Consider the following 16,168-nt stretch of genomic DNA (forward strand, 5'->3'; position numbering starts at 1 on the left):
TCATGAGGGGGAGGGCCCAGCAAGTCAAAGAAATATCAAACACGGAGTGAAGAACTATTTTGGCCTCTTTGCCTGAGATGTGATATCTACTACCAATGGATTTTGATATGAATCAGAAAAATAAGTAGGATTTCAATGACTCCAAGATCAAGAGTGCTTCAAAATGACAATTTATTGTGGACTTGGTGGTGTTCATGCATGCAATCTTTTCCCCACAATATTCACACAACATCTCCCTTATCAAAATGCTATCCCATATTCCCAATTTAATCCCAATTTACCATTTCTGCATTTTTGTTTTCACGGAAACTGTAAAAATAGATTAAATGGGAAAATAAAGGATGACATTCTGATGAGGATGGCATTGTATGGATGTTGTGCAAAAACTTGTAACATGAGCAGCACCCCGAGTCCACAACAAACTGCCACATTTAAGCACCCCAATTCAAGCACAGTAAGATATTAAAAAATTTTTTTTACTTAAAACTTACTTATCCTTTTCCCCTTACAAATGCAGTTCCAGAGTGGGGTTATAACTAAAACGGTTTCAAATACAAATACAAAAACAAGGCAAATAATTTACAACCAGAACTAAAGACAAACTGGCACTCACCAAAAGCACTCCACCAAAAGCCTGGGCAAATATCTAGGTCTTCAGTCGGTGTCAGAAGCTTAAAAGGAATAGGCACCAGCCATATCTCAGAAGAGAGAGAAAGCCACTATTTCTGAACACTAAGGCTGTACAAGTTGAGTTACCAATGAGCTTGTTTATTTCTTTGCACCCAGGGCCGGCCCTACGGCAAGGCTGGGTGGCGCAGGGCCGCCAGGGGGGGCGCCGCGCTGCGCCCGCCAGACAGCCGCGCTGGGAAACGGGGTGGGGGGGCGGAGGGATCTTTGCACCATGGCGCCGGGGTGACAGATATGCTTAAGGCGGCCCTGTTTGCACCTCTGTGCTTATACTGGAGTGCAGGGATGCTCTCTAGAGGTACTTAAAGCACACGTTTTCCAAGTGTCTCAGAACATTCTAGAAATACGAATTGAGAATCAGGAGCTAGGAGCTGTTTAGGTCACACTTATGCAACCAATCAATGAGCTGCGCTATGCTCAACAAACAACCAAGTAAGAATAGCAGTGGTCTCAGAATCTAAATCTAGGAGGATCATAGTGGCCTGATTAGGAAAATGGCTTCCAGCTTTCCCTCTATAAAGGATAAGACTGGCTGTTCCTTGGTTGCTTTCCAGCAACCCTCATGAATCCATCAAAATGCAACTTGCTTGGGGCAGCTTGTTGTTGGCGGAGGAGGAAGAGAGAAAAATGAGCAGAGGCATGGATCAAAGTCATTCTTCTATTCAGACAAGGACGGTGATTTCAAACAACTCACTCCTCTACTTGTGGTCCCCCAGATCATAGCCCACACCACGCCCAAGGCCCCAAGGCCCCAAAACAGATTTTCAGGAGGCACAGAGGAATGGGGGAGATGCACTTTCACTCGTTCCTTGGTGTCTCCACACCTAGAGACAGCTCATGCCTGGAATAGAGGCTGGCTACATTTAGACTTTTTTGTTTTTCTATAGGCACATGAAAGCAACCTTTGTGCTCACTACTTGAATGTAGGAGCACTTGGCAAAGGGAAAAGCAATGCTGCGGCTCGGGCAGCAGTGTTTTTAGAGATTGTGATGCTGAACTAATCCAAGTGCCAACTGTGGCTAACTTCACACACATCTCCCAACGTAGTCTAATCTTTATGAGCTGGCTATCTCTACGTTCAGAAATCCAGCTCTCTGTCCGAAATATCTCCATCTGAAGAGATTAAGCATGTTCCTAGTCCTCATTGTTTGCTTGAAAGGTATACAGGGCTAGAGCTCATTTTAAGGACTCAAGGGGGGGTGGGAGCCCCTTGAAGTCAACACCTCTTCAAGGTTGTATATGTAGGGCGGCCGGGGGGCAGATATAAAGCTACCTGCCTGACAGGCATAAGACCAAAATACTCACAGCTGTAGAGAGTCGAGATGCTAGTGTCATCTCCAAGTTTCCCTTCAGTCCCAGGAGTGCTGGAACCAGGATGAATACTTCGGTCACATACTTGAAGACATCCCAGTGCTGCAAAAATCAAGGCAATCATTTCAGAATCTAGGAAAAGGCGATTGTTTAAAAAGGAGTTTTTTACGAGACGTGTTATTAGGAACCTTATGATTCTCCAACAGTGGATCAGGGTGTCTTCAAAGTTCAAGCAGCAGACTAGCTACTAACCTCGCTGTTACCGTTGTGTTCCTACCATAATCTAATGTTATTTAAATGCACAGGGCAACAGCTAGGCAATAAAGGCAGGAACTAAGCTTGTGTACACATGACTGGCTTAAAAGACAAGGTCCTCCCCACCCCCCCAATACACACCATGTTTTTCAAAGCACCTTTGTAGGTTGTTGTACAGTTGCACCTGTTTCTGGGTTTCCCTTTGTTACTCTACACCAGTGGCCGGAGAAGGGGCACTGATGTAGTAATATGTCATACATTTTAAGATTGGAATTGAAGCAAATTGGGGGGGGGGCACACACATACCCAAATGCAGCATTTCTCAAGGAACTACAGGATAGATGTAGCTTGTGGCAATCATCAATCATCATATGTACACGGCTTCACAAACCAGTGGTTCACGCGCAATGACTGCAGAGTAAATAGGAGTTGTGTACACAGACTGAGCTACTGTAGCCTCTCCTTTGCCATGCACAGGAATTTTGTGACTGATAAAAGACAGATGGCAAGCCTTGCTATATGCAACAAAGGCCGAGGACAGCAGGATGCTGTTTTGCTTAGTGGTGAACAATCACCTACGTATTTGCCTTCATAGTCTGGATCACAGAATCTGAGGTCATTCAGGACTCAGGATGTGCCTGGTACAGCTGGGGATCAGACTCTTGGTTCAGATTCCCAGACGAGTGTCTGTCACAAGGCCATCTCCTTCAAGGCCCTGGATGACCACTTCCCTTCCCGATTAAAACACGCAAAACAGAAACAGAGGAGGCGGTAAAGAGGAGGCAACAAAAACAAGTCTGCTCTCTTCCCATCCTCAAAGCTGTAAATATCCTGTCCCTTCCAGTATAAACCTGAACACTCTGCATAAAGGGCAAACATGGGTTTCTTAGGCAGTGCTAATTACAGAGCGCAGACTCTATATGCAGCATTTGGGATGCTTGGGGAGGGAAAACAAACCACAGGAAAGAAATAAAGGCTTGGGGGGGAAATCTTAAAATGACCTTTTACTTTCCTCCAGCAAGGTTCTTCTTAAGGCTGCAGTAAATATAGAGCCCTAGTAATACAGTTTGGCCATATTGTGCCAAAGTTATATTTATTTCATCAGTTTTTTATACTGCTTAACTATAAATGCCTCAAAGCTGTGTACAAGAAATCCAATATGGAAAATCAGTTAAAACTATAAAATCAGACTTCAGCTAAAATGCCTGCTGGGAGAAAAACGTCTTCAGTAGATGCTGAAAATTCAGCAGGTAAGGGGGCCTGCCTGTTCTCAACTGGAAGGGGGTTCCACAGAATTGGACCCCCACCACTAAATGCACAGATCCTGGTAGATATAGATGTTAATTAGCATTAGGGAACAATGGTATCAAACGCTGCTGATTACCAAGAAGCCAAGTTGTTCTCTACCTGCCCCACTCTTGAAACAGATAGCCCACCAGGGCAACCAAGGCTGATTCTTACCTGAATCAAGATTGAAAACAATCCAGGAATTTATATCATCCAGGAACTCCTGCAACTGCTTGGACACCACCTTTTCCATCACTTTACCCAAGATTGGGATATTTGCAAATGGGCAGTAGTTGTTATAGCTCATACAATCTAGGGTAGGTATCTTCAGGAGTGGGCAGCTGCCTTACACATGGTACAAACCTTTGGTTTTATTTAGCCCAGCCTTGTCTACTCTGACTGTCAGCAACTGTCCAAATCAAGGTGTCAGGCAGTGCCTCTTGAACTGGTGATGCTAAGGACTTGAACCACTGAGCTACAGTCCCTCCCTATAAACATGACACAGCCTGCCCAAAATACCCCTGAAAAGGTAGAGACATCTAACATTACAATTGGTTTGTCTCACAAAAACTGCACAGTAATGATTATGTGGTGCACATAAGCCCTACCCTGAAGGGACAACTGAAGATACAGCAAGACGTGGGAGCTGCCTTGACTGTGCTCTCAGAATGTAACAGATTAAGCATAAATCCTACATGAATATGGGGAGGAAAAACTGGGGTACTTACAGAAAGTAGTGGTTAACCACAGAAGTAAACCCTATTGAATTCAATGGGGCTTACTCCCGAATAAGTGTGGCTAAGATTGCAGCCTAAAGTAATGGCCTCTAAAAATATTCCTTTAACCACAATAGTGCTTCAGGGTGCTTTTCGCCTTTAAGGTCGTGGGCAGGAGCCAAGGAGCTCCGTTTTCCTCAATGATTATTTTTAGGAGTGGCTGGCAGGCAGCTGTGCAAGACGGCTATAGCGAGCGCCTGCTCCTTCACTGGATGTTCCCCAAACTCTCTGTACAAGAAACCAATAACTAATTATCAATATTCATTTGTGGAGTGAGGGTGGATTTGAGGCTGAGGAAAACTTAAGGTTAAGATTGTCCAAATTAAGAACACGAGAAGAACCGTGTCGGATCAGGCCAATGGCCCATCTACGGTAGCTCAGCATCCTGTTCTCACATATGTCTGTGGGAAATCACACACAGGAACCGAACAGAAGAGTCCTTTTCCCTCCTGTGGTTTCTAGGAGCTGATATTCAGAAGCACTACTGGGGCCCCTGACTATGGAGGCAGAGCCTGAGCATTGCCATCATGGCTAGTAGCCATTGATAGCCCTCTCTGAGCCATCTGAATTTGTCTAGTAGACTTTTTAAGTCATCCAAGATGGTTTCCTGTGGGAGCAGTTCCACAGTTTTAACTATGTGCTGTGTGAAAAGTACTTTCTTTTACCTGTTCGGAATCTTCCAACGTTGGATGTCCACAAGTGTTAGGAAAGAGGAGGAAAAGGCAGTATTTGGCAGCCTTAAAAAGAAAGCGCCTCTCCTTTGCAAAACCTCCTAGACCCATTTCTTAACAGCTCCTTTGCTCTCAGGGTCAAAGTAGGTGAAGCATTAAATTAATTTGATGTGCAGGTTTTCAAAACCCACATCAGCTGCTGTGATGGGCCGATGACGATTGAGATCACAGGAGGCACAGGCGGAGAATGCAATGCTTTCTTTCCCTTCTACAGTCATTAGGGAACTCTTTCCTATGCAGGTACTATTCGCATTGGGAGGAGAACTCACCAGTGGTGCCAATGGGGTTTCATAAACACATTTGACACGGTAGATAGAGAATCAGTCTGATATAAGAGACACTGCAAGTGAGCAATATCTTAACCATTCAGCTAAATGTGAGAAATATCCATAAAGGAACACACAACTGTGGGTCCTGCCCGCTATTATATGGACATTAAAATATTACTCAAGTTATTTGGGAGAAATATCTTGATAAGAATGTCGTTTCGAAGAACACATTGTTAAACAGCAAGGTATGGTAAGAGAGGATATACCAATACCTCTATTCCATATGTTAAAGGACAAATGCTTTTCAAAACCTGGCACGATTCCTGCAGTTCAGGGTGTTGGACTAGATGACCCTCAGGGCCCCCTTCAGACTCTACAATCCTATGACTTTAGGTTATGTTTGCGTTCTCTACCCATAACCCCCAAGGTAACTGCTTCGATGCACCAAAGATAGTTTCACTGTATGTTCATTGTATCACGTTAAGTGGCATTAACAATACAAGCTTAACCAAATTCCTTACTCATAAACTCCTTAAGGTCTTGCTTTACTTTTCTGGAGATTGGAATAAAGTAAGTGAACTAATATCAAATTATGTTAGGGTCCCGCATCGCAGGCGGTTGGACTAGATGACCCTCTGGCCCTTTTCCAACTCTATAGTTCTGTGATTCCATGATAGACACTGGCAGACACTGATTAGAAAACAATGAGCTAAGAGTTCAGAGATAAAAATAAGAAGGCAGAGTTTCTTTCCAGGCAGAAAAGGTTAGCTGTATGAAACTTAATATGAGAGTGAATGTAACTCATTTTCATTCTCTCAATTTTCCCACAGCTCGTAGGCTACAGTTCAGCCACGAAGCAAAGCTTAAGAACGAGCAATTTAGGCAGGAAGCATTTCCAAAACATGTCAAACTAAGTAAAATGATGAATTAGGCACTGGAGCAGAGACTTTTGGAATCACAATATCAAGTTATTTTTCTCTAATATTCCTGACAAGTTCATTGGTGCCTGCACTTCAAGCTGGAGCAGGCAGGGGATCCGTTATGAGCTGTAACTGGATCCAGCGGGAATACAATCCAAGCAGGGATGTTCCCTAAGGGAGAAGAAGCTCTTTCCAAGGAAGGGAAACAAGAACCTTCACTTACGCCAACTCCCTTTTAATACTTGGAAGGCCAAACCTAATGGCATATTTAGAACCATGATCAGGATATTACCGGCTCCTGCAGAGGGTAAATATTGCTGCAAGTAGAGAGTGTCCTTCGGTAAGAGATATCAAAGCGCCAAAAAGGGAGCCTATAACGTTAAGCCTCTTATGTAAGTGGGAGAGATCTCCTAAAATTTCCAGTGTGAAAACATCTCAGCCAGCAGGCATATGATAGATAACACAATTAATGTCCCCCCTCAAAGAAAAATTAGATGCAAGATGTCTGTCTCCCTTGCATTGCAATGGAAGTCCAAGGCATCCTGTATAAATTCCCGCATAGCCAAAAGAAAAAAAGAGAGTTTGCTTTGCTGGTACTTTCATGTTGCTAGCCAGATGAAAAAGTTTGCAATTATCTCACATCCATTACTGTGAAAGCATCCCCCCTGCTAGCCTAGAATCTCTTACCTATCCAAGCATATCCTGCGCCAGATGGGTTTCTATGCAGCACTTAAAAGCTGCAGGCTTCAAAAGATCCACTTTCTGAACAACTCTGCCTTTAGCTTTTTCCGTTAGAATTCTGGAACTCTAAACTTCACAAGGGTGCAATGTGTTCATAGAACACATTTCACAGATCCGAATATATATATATATATATAAATTAGAGATTGCTAAATTTAGAGATTACCCTTTTAGTTCCTATTCACAGTATCGCAACTAAGCCAAGGTTTGGCTTGGCAAGTCATTTGAACCCTGAACTGTGGTTAAGGTCTCTCCTTCTTCACCACAAGGGTTTGTAGCCAGGGTTTGTTACAGACTGGGTGTGGGGGTTCTAATAGAGCAGTAGGGGTGGTTCTAATATAATGACTGAACCTACAAAATCCCTCAGTAGGAGCACCAGGGGAGGCTTACGAGGTTGCAGCTGCCTGTCCTGAAACTATCTGCTTGGGAAGTTAAAGCAAACTGAAATTCAAAGGGCTGTAGTGTCACATCAGAGTCATATTAGCTGTGAATGGGAATGGGTCTACTGCTGCTCTCCAATACAGTACATACTTGTCAAATACCTTCAAATACCTTCTCGCTACCCTGTTACCACCCAGAGTATAGTCACAGGTTGGCTCTCAATACTTTCCATTCACAGAAGTTCAGGTTCTACCTCCTAAGATGCAACGGCACTCTTCAACTTCAGTTCTAAAGATCAAATGAAGTTCTACGCTGTCTTCAAGATTGTCTTCTGGCATACTAACGCCACCTTTTGAAGTCCAATAATGGAAGGTTTCACTCCTGTCCTTAAGCACTGATATTTGAATGAAGGAAAAATGAGTGGCATTTATTCTGCTTCAGGCAACACATTATTACAGCCGAGTTCCCACGAGTGATCATTATAAGCAGTGCAGGAAGAAAATTACAGTCATCGGATGGCAGTTCAACTTTTTAGCCCTTGCCAATTAGATTAAGTAGAATCTTGATGTAAACAGCTGGGATCAGGTCACAGAGAAAGGAGATCTGCAAAGCAGGTCAGAGTTTTGTGAGTTTTGCCCACCAAGCTCACCATTCTGAGCTCCTTGAAAGAAGGTTGGGATGCAAATAAAAGAAGCAGTTTTTGTATGACTGGTCATGGGCTACTATCAAACACAGGCTCGATATGGGAGTGTGCTAGGAAAGCTTCTCAGAAGAACATCCCCGTTAGTTAGGCAAGAACAGCTTCCAAATAACACCCCAACACTGAAATACTATGCACAAACAAGTGAGGAGTTCAGTAGGAGTCAGTAACCATTCATAGGATCAGGCTGAGAGTGAAGAATTAATATAAGCAAGCATCCTTGGTGGAAGATCACACGTTCTGGAATGCCATTCCTCTTCCAGAGGCTTTAGCCAAAGTGTTTTCTGGAAACAATGCAAGACCTTTATATTTGGGCAAGGGATAAGAAAGCTATTTAAGCTTTAATTTTGAAGTGTAATCTTCCTGAGGTTTTTTTTGGGGGGGGGGGTTTGTCAGGTGTTTGTTTGCTTTTTAAATGCCTGACCACAGATGGATGATAAGGTTGGGAAGAAGGATGTAACAAAGCACAGATTAGACACTTATCTCATATTTATCAAGGCACCATGAATGGCAGAAGCAAAACAAAAAACCCCTACATGTTTGACGCCTCCAGTAGAAATCCTCGCTGTCCAGGAGAAACCATGTTAAATGCAAGCAATGAGCCGCCTGACTCGGATTATTAGAGGGCACATTTGCAGTTTAAGAGGACAGGGTCAGGTTCAAAAGAGCAGCAGCTGCGCCTGAAGCCTTCACATGTTTAGTCTTTCATAAGCATCACACATCTGATAAACAAATGACAGTGTTTATTTATTCCAAACGTGGAAGGGTGGATGCCTCCAAGCACCAACATGCTGCCAAATGGTAGACTAAGCAGATGACAGCATCCACAACACTTTGCGTCATCGCCCACAGCTCTAGACGTTTTATCAGACTATGGAATTGGTATCTGACATGTTCTGGGTGAGCCTGCATACCCCTCACAAAGATCAGGTTCACTAGAGGGTTGCTTTCGGATCCAACATTGCTGAAGGATTTATCAAGGGCACCTGGTGATCACAGTACCTTTCACCAGTTATGAATAGCATGCCAGCTGATTCTCTTCTGAGACAGATGGATGGGCTATGACTATTGATGCACTACTATATTTAGGTTAAACTGCTCTAAGACACTCTATGTGAAGAGTGCCTTTGGAAAGTATCAAAAAGTGGTGCAGAATATGATAGACTATTCACCAAGAGAACACCATGACCATCTTCCCCAGCATAAAACATCTTCACTGCCTTCTATGTCCAATTCAAAGTGATCTTTAAATGACCTGAGTATGTAGAATACCATCTTCTCCCATACAAACCTAAGATGTTTTTCAGTGACCCTTTCCCCTGTCCAATCTTTTTTTGAAAAAGGTCATTTTGCACATGCATGATAGGTATCAACTAAACTGGAATTGTAGAGTTGGAAGGGACCCCAAGGAACATCTAGTTCAACCCCCTGCAATCTCGTTGCCTTGGAAAGTTGTTTGGCTATCGTGCCATATGCTAGCAGACAAGGAAATGTGAAAGTCGGGGTGGGGTGGGGTGGTGAAAAAAGCAAAATGAAAAATGGGGACAAAACACCCACCCCCATTTTTCAGTCCTGGCCCTCTGCACCTTCACGTCTCACTGTGTACCATTTTACTGTAGAATAGTGGCTATTCTTATCCTCCCTTGTTGAGATTGAAGATCAAGCAAGGGGTATAAACACACATCCATCTTAACTCTCACTTTCCCCTCACCTTTTCAGCAGCCCAGTCCTTTGTTTAGTATCAAGGCATGCCTGGAGGCCTTTAAAAAGGTCAAGGGGAAAATTGATCACTTGCAGAAAGACAGTTGCTCACTGGCTCCAAAGAGTCACCAGTGACAATCCACCCCTAGGCAATTGTGTGTATAATAGTTTGCATGACATAACTCCAGGAACTGTGGTTTCAAGAAACAAGTGCACACAGTGCTGCACCAGGATATAGACTTATTTAATTGTTCCTTGAAAGCCTCAAAGAGAAAGAATGAACAGTTTGCTCCAAGAACAGGGTAGCCAACCTCCAAACGAAGTTCAACAGCAACTCCCATCACCCAACACCACTGGCTATGCTGACTGGGGCTACTCCTCGGCTAGATATTTGCTCACAGCAGGGAACAATTCTGGGAGCAAGGGAACAGACAGCAAACTATTTCATCCCTAACCCAGAAAAAGGTCTTCACAACTCAACATACTTTTGTAAATGAAGAAAATATTTAATTAAATAAACCACAACATTCATGAAAGATAAGGAAGAGGTGGCAAGCCAGCACCACGGAGCTGCATTCCAGTGCTCCAGAGAAGAAGTTGTGTTTTTGCAGGTGGGGGTGGGAAATAAAAGTGTGAGTGTCAAACTGCTGGGGAACCAAGAGGCTCAAAAAGACCACAAGGGAAAAGAGCCACCCAAAGGAAAAACAAATTACACTGACTGGTTCCATGACTAAGACTTGACAACACTGGCATTTAGGGAGATGCCAACAGGCTCCTGCTGTTAACTTTCAAGACCTACTTATTTGTGCAAAAAAAGTTGGTGGCTGTTCAGATTTCCCACTGAGCTATGAACAATCTGGGAGTGCTTTCCAAATACCAGTGGGAATGAACCAAGCATGAAGGTATTAACAACAGCTTTGACTTTCAAAGAAAGGTGGCCAATACAAGCAGATTAGTCTCTTTTCTAAAAAATTTCTTAGGACATTGTCCGATGGTTTTAGATTTTGCTTTTGTGAGCAGGAAGGCTGGAATATTGGTATTGTACCAGCTCCCATGTAACACAGATGCATGCAACTTTCTAAAGCATGACAGTCATTTAGAGATGCTTATTTCTGAGCAAGACAACTTCACATTATATACTACGGTACTTACTCCACTCCCAATGAGAAGCTTAGGTAAAGGGACCCCTGACCATTAGGTCCAGTTACGGACAACTCTGGGGTTGCAGCGCTCAGCTCACTTTACTGGCCGAGGCAGCCGGCGTCCAACTTCCGGGTCATGTGGCCAGCATGACTAAGCCGCTTCTGGCGAAACCAGAGCAGCGCACGGAAATGCCGCTTACCTTCCCGCCGGAGTGGTACCTATTTATCTACTTGCACTTTGGAACTGCTAGGTTGGAAGGAGCAGGGACCGAGCAATGGGAGCTCACCGTGTCGCGAGGATTCGAACCGCCGATCTTCTGATCGGCAAGCCCTAGGCTCTGTGGTTTAACCCACAGCGCCACCCATGTCCCAGTGAATGAGAAGGTTAGATAGCACCAAAAAAGACTGAATCATGTCCAATATAGAAAGTTTCCCCAAGAAATCACTTTGGAAGAAAAGGTAGCTAGTACAATGCTGACTTGCTAACACTAGCTTGTATCTTACCAGTTAGCACCTAGTCCAACAAAATTGACCTAGGGTTAATTTTAACATTCACTTTGGTAGGGATGTGATTTCTCAATCTGGGCTCAGTATTGGGACTCTTCCAAAGATTCCATCAACTGGATCTGGAAGTCCTCCAAGCTCAGGCTGGTAGGGTATTAATTTCATGCACACACTCACTTTTGAATTATAATTTCATGATGATCCAAGCAGCATGAAAACTTGCATAAAAACATATCATGTGAAGTTGTTATCATATAGATGGTAAAAGACAGGCTTAACACCCTACACACTGAAAAACTAGGTGGTGTATATTGCTGCTGCATGAGGGGGGAAAATGAAATCCTGTTTAGTTTGCGCGTTTATACCATGACTGAGCCCCTCCCCAACCCAAACTGCATCTGCTGCCAACGAAACCAAACACCCAGGATATTGTATAATAATGATCAGGTCTGAGTTTTAGATTTACACAGCCCCATCTTGAGAAGTACACTTCAACTACACTTAGGCAGTACATAAATGGCTATCAACAAAGAGTCTGGTGCTGATAACCAAGGTTGCAGGTTCGATCCCTGTATGGGACAGCTGCTTATTCCTGCATTGCATCCTCAGGGTCTCTTCCAGTGCTACAGTTCTATGATTCTAAGAAAGAACAGCAACTAGCCATGATGGCTTTTGCTCTCCCTCTCATGTCAGAGGCAGTAAACTCATGAATATCAGCTGCTGAAAATCATGCGAGTTAACTGCTGTTGCATTCTGGTCTGCTTGTGGCCGCCGTGAGGAAAGGATGTTAAATTAGATGGGCCTCTGGCCTGCTCCAGCAGGACTTTTAAGTTATCAACATAAAACAAAACATTAACACACCCCCATGACTCTCATTAGGTTTAATTACTGGTGCAGTTCTAATTTGTCACACAAAAAGATGAGCAAGAACATTTGGCTACAAAGCTATACCATGCTCTGTTAATTTTTAAAATATCCCATCTTTCCATCAAGGCGGCATACAGAACTCTAACCCTCCTCATTTTCCCCCCCTCACAACAACGCAGTGAGGGAGGTGACTGGGCCAAGTTTACCAGTGAGTTTCCTGACTGAGTGGGGATTTGAACCCTGCTCTTCCAGGTCCAACTATACCACACTGACTTTCTTATTTCAATATCTAGCAACGACAACTCCCTCTAAGCTCCTGAATGCACAGAAATTGTATGAAACTGAAATTTTATAAAGTGTTTCAAACCAAGGCGCTTAAGTAGAAGCTCTTTGGCTGAATGTTTAATGTTAAGCTATAGTAGGTCGCCTGGTCACTTCAAGAGGCAGCCGCAATTTGAAACTGTAGGGTCGGATTCTGTCCAAAGTACTACCTGGCTTGCATACATGAGGCAGATAAGACTATTGAGACAGAGCCTCGGCCTTTAACATTAACATGACCTGCCAGATAGCTGCACTGCAGGCACAGAGGCCAGTGACACCGTAATCCCAGTAACTCAGCAATGTCATTTGAGAGCGAGGAGGCAAGCTCCACATGACAGCTAGTGTTTCAAGAGATATCTATTGGATATCTCCACTGTGTCTTACATTTCTAATATTTATTTAGAAATGCATCAAGGAGATTCTGCATTTGCATTTGGGCAAAGCCACAGACCACATGCAAAAGCTGAGAACATGTTTTCATCCCTCAGCTAAACAAGTCTTTTAACTGCATAACAGCCAATCTGATTTGCCAGCAATTGATATCACAGGTCTCAGCCCCCGGCTAAAAACGTTTACTGCAGCTCTTTCCCCACATTGGCAACTCTTCAGGCACATATATGATCGTCAGTTCTGTAAACACCACCAAAAGTGCATTTTTTAAAAGTTCGGTTCACATTTTTGGGTGTGGGTGTGTTGGGTTTGGCACTACTGTATTTACTTCTAGGGTCTGAACTTTTGGGAGAACTCTAGATGTCTTTACATTCCTGACACTCCATCTCTAAGAAGTAGAAGTTTATTTTCAATTCAGAGGCTGGGTTTTAGAGTTTATGTTCCTTTAAAGCTGAGATTTATAAGAAAAAGATGGGTCTTGGGTTATTAAAAAGTATTCAGATTCAGGAACAGAAAGAGTGGGCCACACTGCTATTGACCACCTAAACTTTAATTGCTTCCAGAAGAGGGAGGCTTATTCTACCTCTCGCATGTGCAATCTAAGGAGGATGAGCCTGGAAAAAAGAGGAATGGAAAACCTCTGCCTCCCACCAAAGTAATGAGCAGCAAATCACTCTCATGGGATTTAAAAGCCACTAACAATAAAGTAAGTTACAAGTCCAGATACAGAATTTTGAGCCCATTCTATGCTGAAGGCTTTTTGTCTTACCTGCACAATGTCCAGGACCATCCCAGCTGCTACTGTCCCAAACCCTGCCAGCAGGAAAGGAAAGAGGACTTGCAGCCCAATGGAAAAGGAGGTCTCTTTTAGAGGAGAGGTTGGTTCTGGGCCGCGGTCTGTGCTAGTATCATCACTCTCCGTAGTTTGACTGCCATTCTCCAGCAGGGCATCTTCCTCACGCAGCCCTTTGGCATTGGCTCGGGATTCTATCACTACCACCTCGACACCTCCTCCTTCTTCGGGCCCTAAAAACTCGGAAGATTCAACGAGATGTTCTCGGTCAGGACTGGAGAGACAGTCTATTGGGCCAGCAACAATGGGTAGCACAACGCCGTTGGTGTGATGAGCTTCCTTCTGTTCCAGCTTGGAGGTCATGTTGCAAGATTATGCAGGCTGTTTCCAGCCTTCAACCCTTGATATACTACAGAAGGGACGCAGCAGAGAAAAAGTCTTTTGCTTGGGGGTTAAGCCAATATGCCTTTCGACATATATATTCCAAGTCCTCCAGTTCGACAATTCTGTCCTTAGCCACAAGGTCTGCTCCCCTAGCAAAAACCCCCATCAAGCACAATCCAGAGCGGGAGACGCCAGCCACAGAGCCAGCAAAGACACTGCAGTAGATTCTGGTGAGATCAAATCCACTCTGCTTCAACCTTCCCTGGAGTTCTCTCTCAAGGCAAGAGTCTTTGGGGAACACTCGGTGCAAAATGTAAAGTGCCTGCAATTGTTAGTTTCTTTGGTTTGTAAGTTTCCAGAGCATCAGCTTCTCAAATCCTGATATCAAGCTCAGGTCTTAATGAAACAACTAATTCAGCTGCTCTTTAAAGTGGATGGGGAAAAGAGATTTTTCAGCAAAACCACTTTGTAGATTAGAGTCTTTAAAAACAGTTTTGAGATAAATTTGGATTCTAGCTTTAAAACAAACAAGCAAAAAATAGAGTAAGTGCCGAGTTTAGTTTCCTAGGCAGTTCCTGCTACCCAGAAAGTTGGAAGGCTTGAGAAATTCTTCCCCCTCTTCTCCAGAATGAAAATCAGGGTTGCCTTGATTTCATGAGATTCCAGCCAATTATGAAGGGCTTGGTTCAGGTCTCCAGGCTGGCCTTCTCACCCTCTCCGACTGTCTCTTCACACTCTTCCCAAGACAGCCCGGCTATCAGTGAGCTGTGAGAAGGGACCACCCTTTTTCTCAGAAAGGAAATCTCTCACCTTACAACATGCGGCAATGAAGGCTCTTATTTAAAGCAACATGAAGATCCCAGACAGGCTTATGCTGTGAGCATGTCCAATGCTAGCAACGGAAAATTCTTCTACAGACTCTTCAGGGAACACAGTGCTCTCACCTTAAAACACAGAAGAGTGAAAAATGCATGATACATTTTTTAGGCAACTAAAGAATAACTCATTCATAAAGTCCCTCCCTCCCTCCCTCCCTCCCATGTATTAGTGCATATATCAATAGCTTTACTGTTCTTCTATATGCCGGTGTTGTTTTTTATTATTTTTTTTAAAAAAACCTAAACACACATCAATATAAAAACAGCTGCAAAGGAAGAGGCCCTTATGTTTCCTCTGTTACTACTATGTCTATCCAATTTCCCCTTCCGACATTAAACTCTGTCTGAGATTTTCACACCCGACAGTCACAGGACATAACGCACAGATGTGTTCCATGCAGAGGACATTGTTCATTGCTGGTGAGCCAATGCAACTGCAACCAATGAACACCCTTGAAATAGAGACAGGCAAGCATGCTGTACCATCAGGGCCATTCCTCAATCAGGATGGACACGCACGGCATTTCTGAGTCCCAAAGCCAGAAACCTGACAGCTTCTGCCTGCAACAAGTAGGAAACCCATAAAATCCATGGCAGCGGCATGAATGTGTATGTACGCTACTGCCCTCTGCTGTGTGCAGGATGCTTTAATCCACCAGCTGCGTAGCTCACAAGAACGCAAGCAGCAGAGCGGAGCAGCGTGGAACCACAAGGTTCCAAGTTCCATTCTCCTTGCATTATAAAGCAGTCTCAAACCTACCAGTTTGTCAGTCTTTAAAGATATAACTTCACTGTGTAAATAAAGGGTAAAGAAATCCAGACACATCCCACCATCTAGTTCCTTTTCTTCCCAAACAATTGCTAACATATGGCTTGGGACAGAGTGGAAGGTGCATTAGCAACCTATGTATTGTATTTACACGTAGAGCCACATGTATAGCAAGCCTTCTCAACACACTACAACAGTTACCGAAATAAAGTACTATTAAGAGCCATGCACCAGTTGTTGCTAGCAACACATAGGTCAGTCACATTAGTGAGAGACAGTGTTGCATGGGTAACTGCATAGACTTAGAAGCCAATGCAATTTTGAATACAGAGGTTTAAACCTTTGAAGTATGTTCCAAACA

At 43.7% G+C, this 16,168-nt stretch overlaps 1 protein-coding gene across 4 annotated transcripts in view; it reads right to left on the reverse strand.

The window, feature by feature from the left end:
* SLC41A1 (solute carrier family 41 member 1) overlaps window positions 1-16,168 on the reverse strand; it is a 42,780-nt gene that overhangs the window by 22,154 nt on the left and 4,458 nt on the right. For all 4 annotated transcript variants that reach the window (XM_035121430.2, XM_060277117.1, XM_035121428.2 and 1 more), the window contains exons 2-3: window positions 13,753-15,104; window positions 1,993-2,100 (exon numbers count right to left, since the gene is read on the reverse strand). In XM_035121430.2, the coding sequence (XP_034977321.1) occupies window positions 1,993-2,100; window positions 13,753-14,139 (495 nt within the window). In that variant the 5' untranslated portion in view covers window positions 14,140-15,104. The remainder of the gene's footprint in view (window positions 1-1,992; window positions 2,101-13,752; window positions 15,105-16,168) is intronic.

This window comes from Zootoca vivipara, chromosome 7 (genome assembly GCF_963506605.1).
Source record: "Zootoca vivipara chromosome 7, rZooViv1.1, whole genome shotgun sequence".
NCBI classification, from domain to species: Eukaryota; Metazoa; Chordata; class Lepidosauria; order Squamata; family Lacertidae; genus Zootoca; species Zootoca vivipara.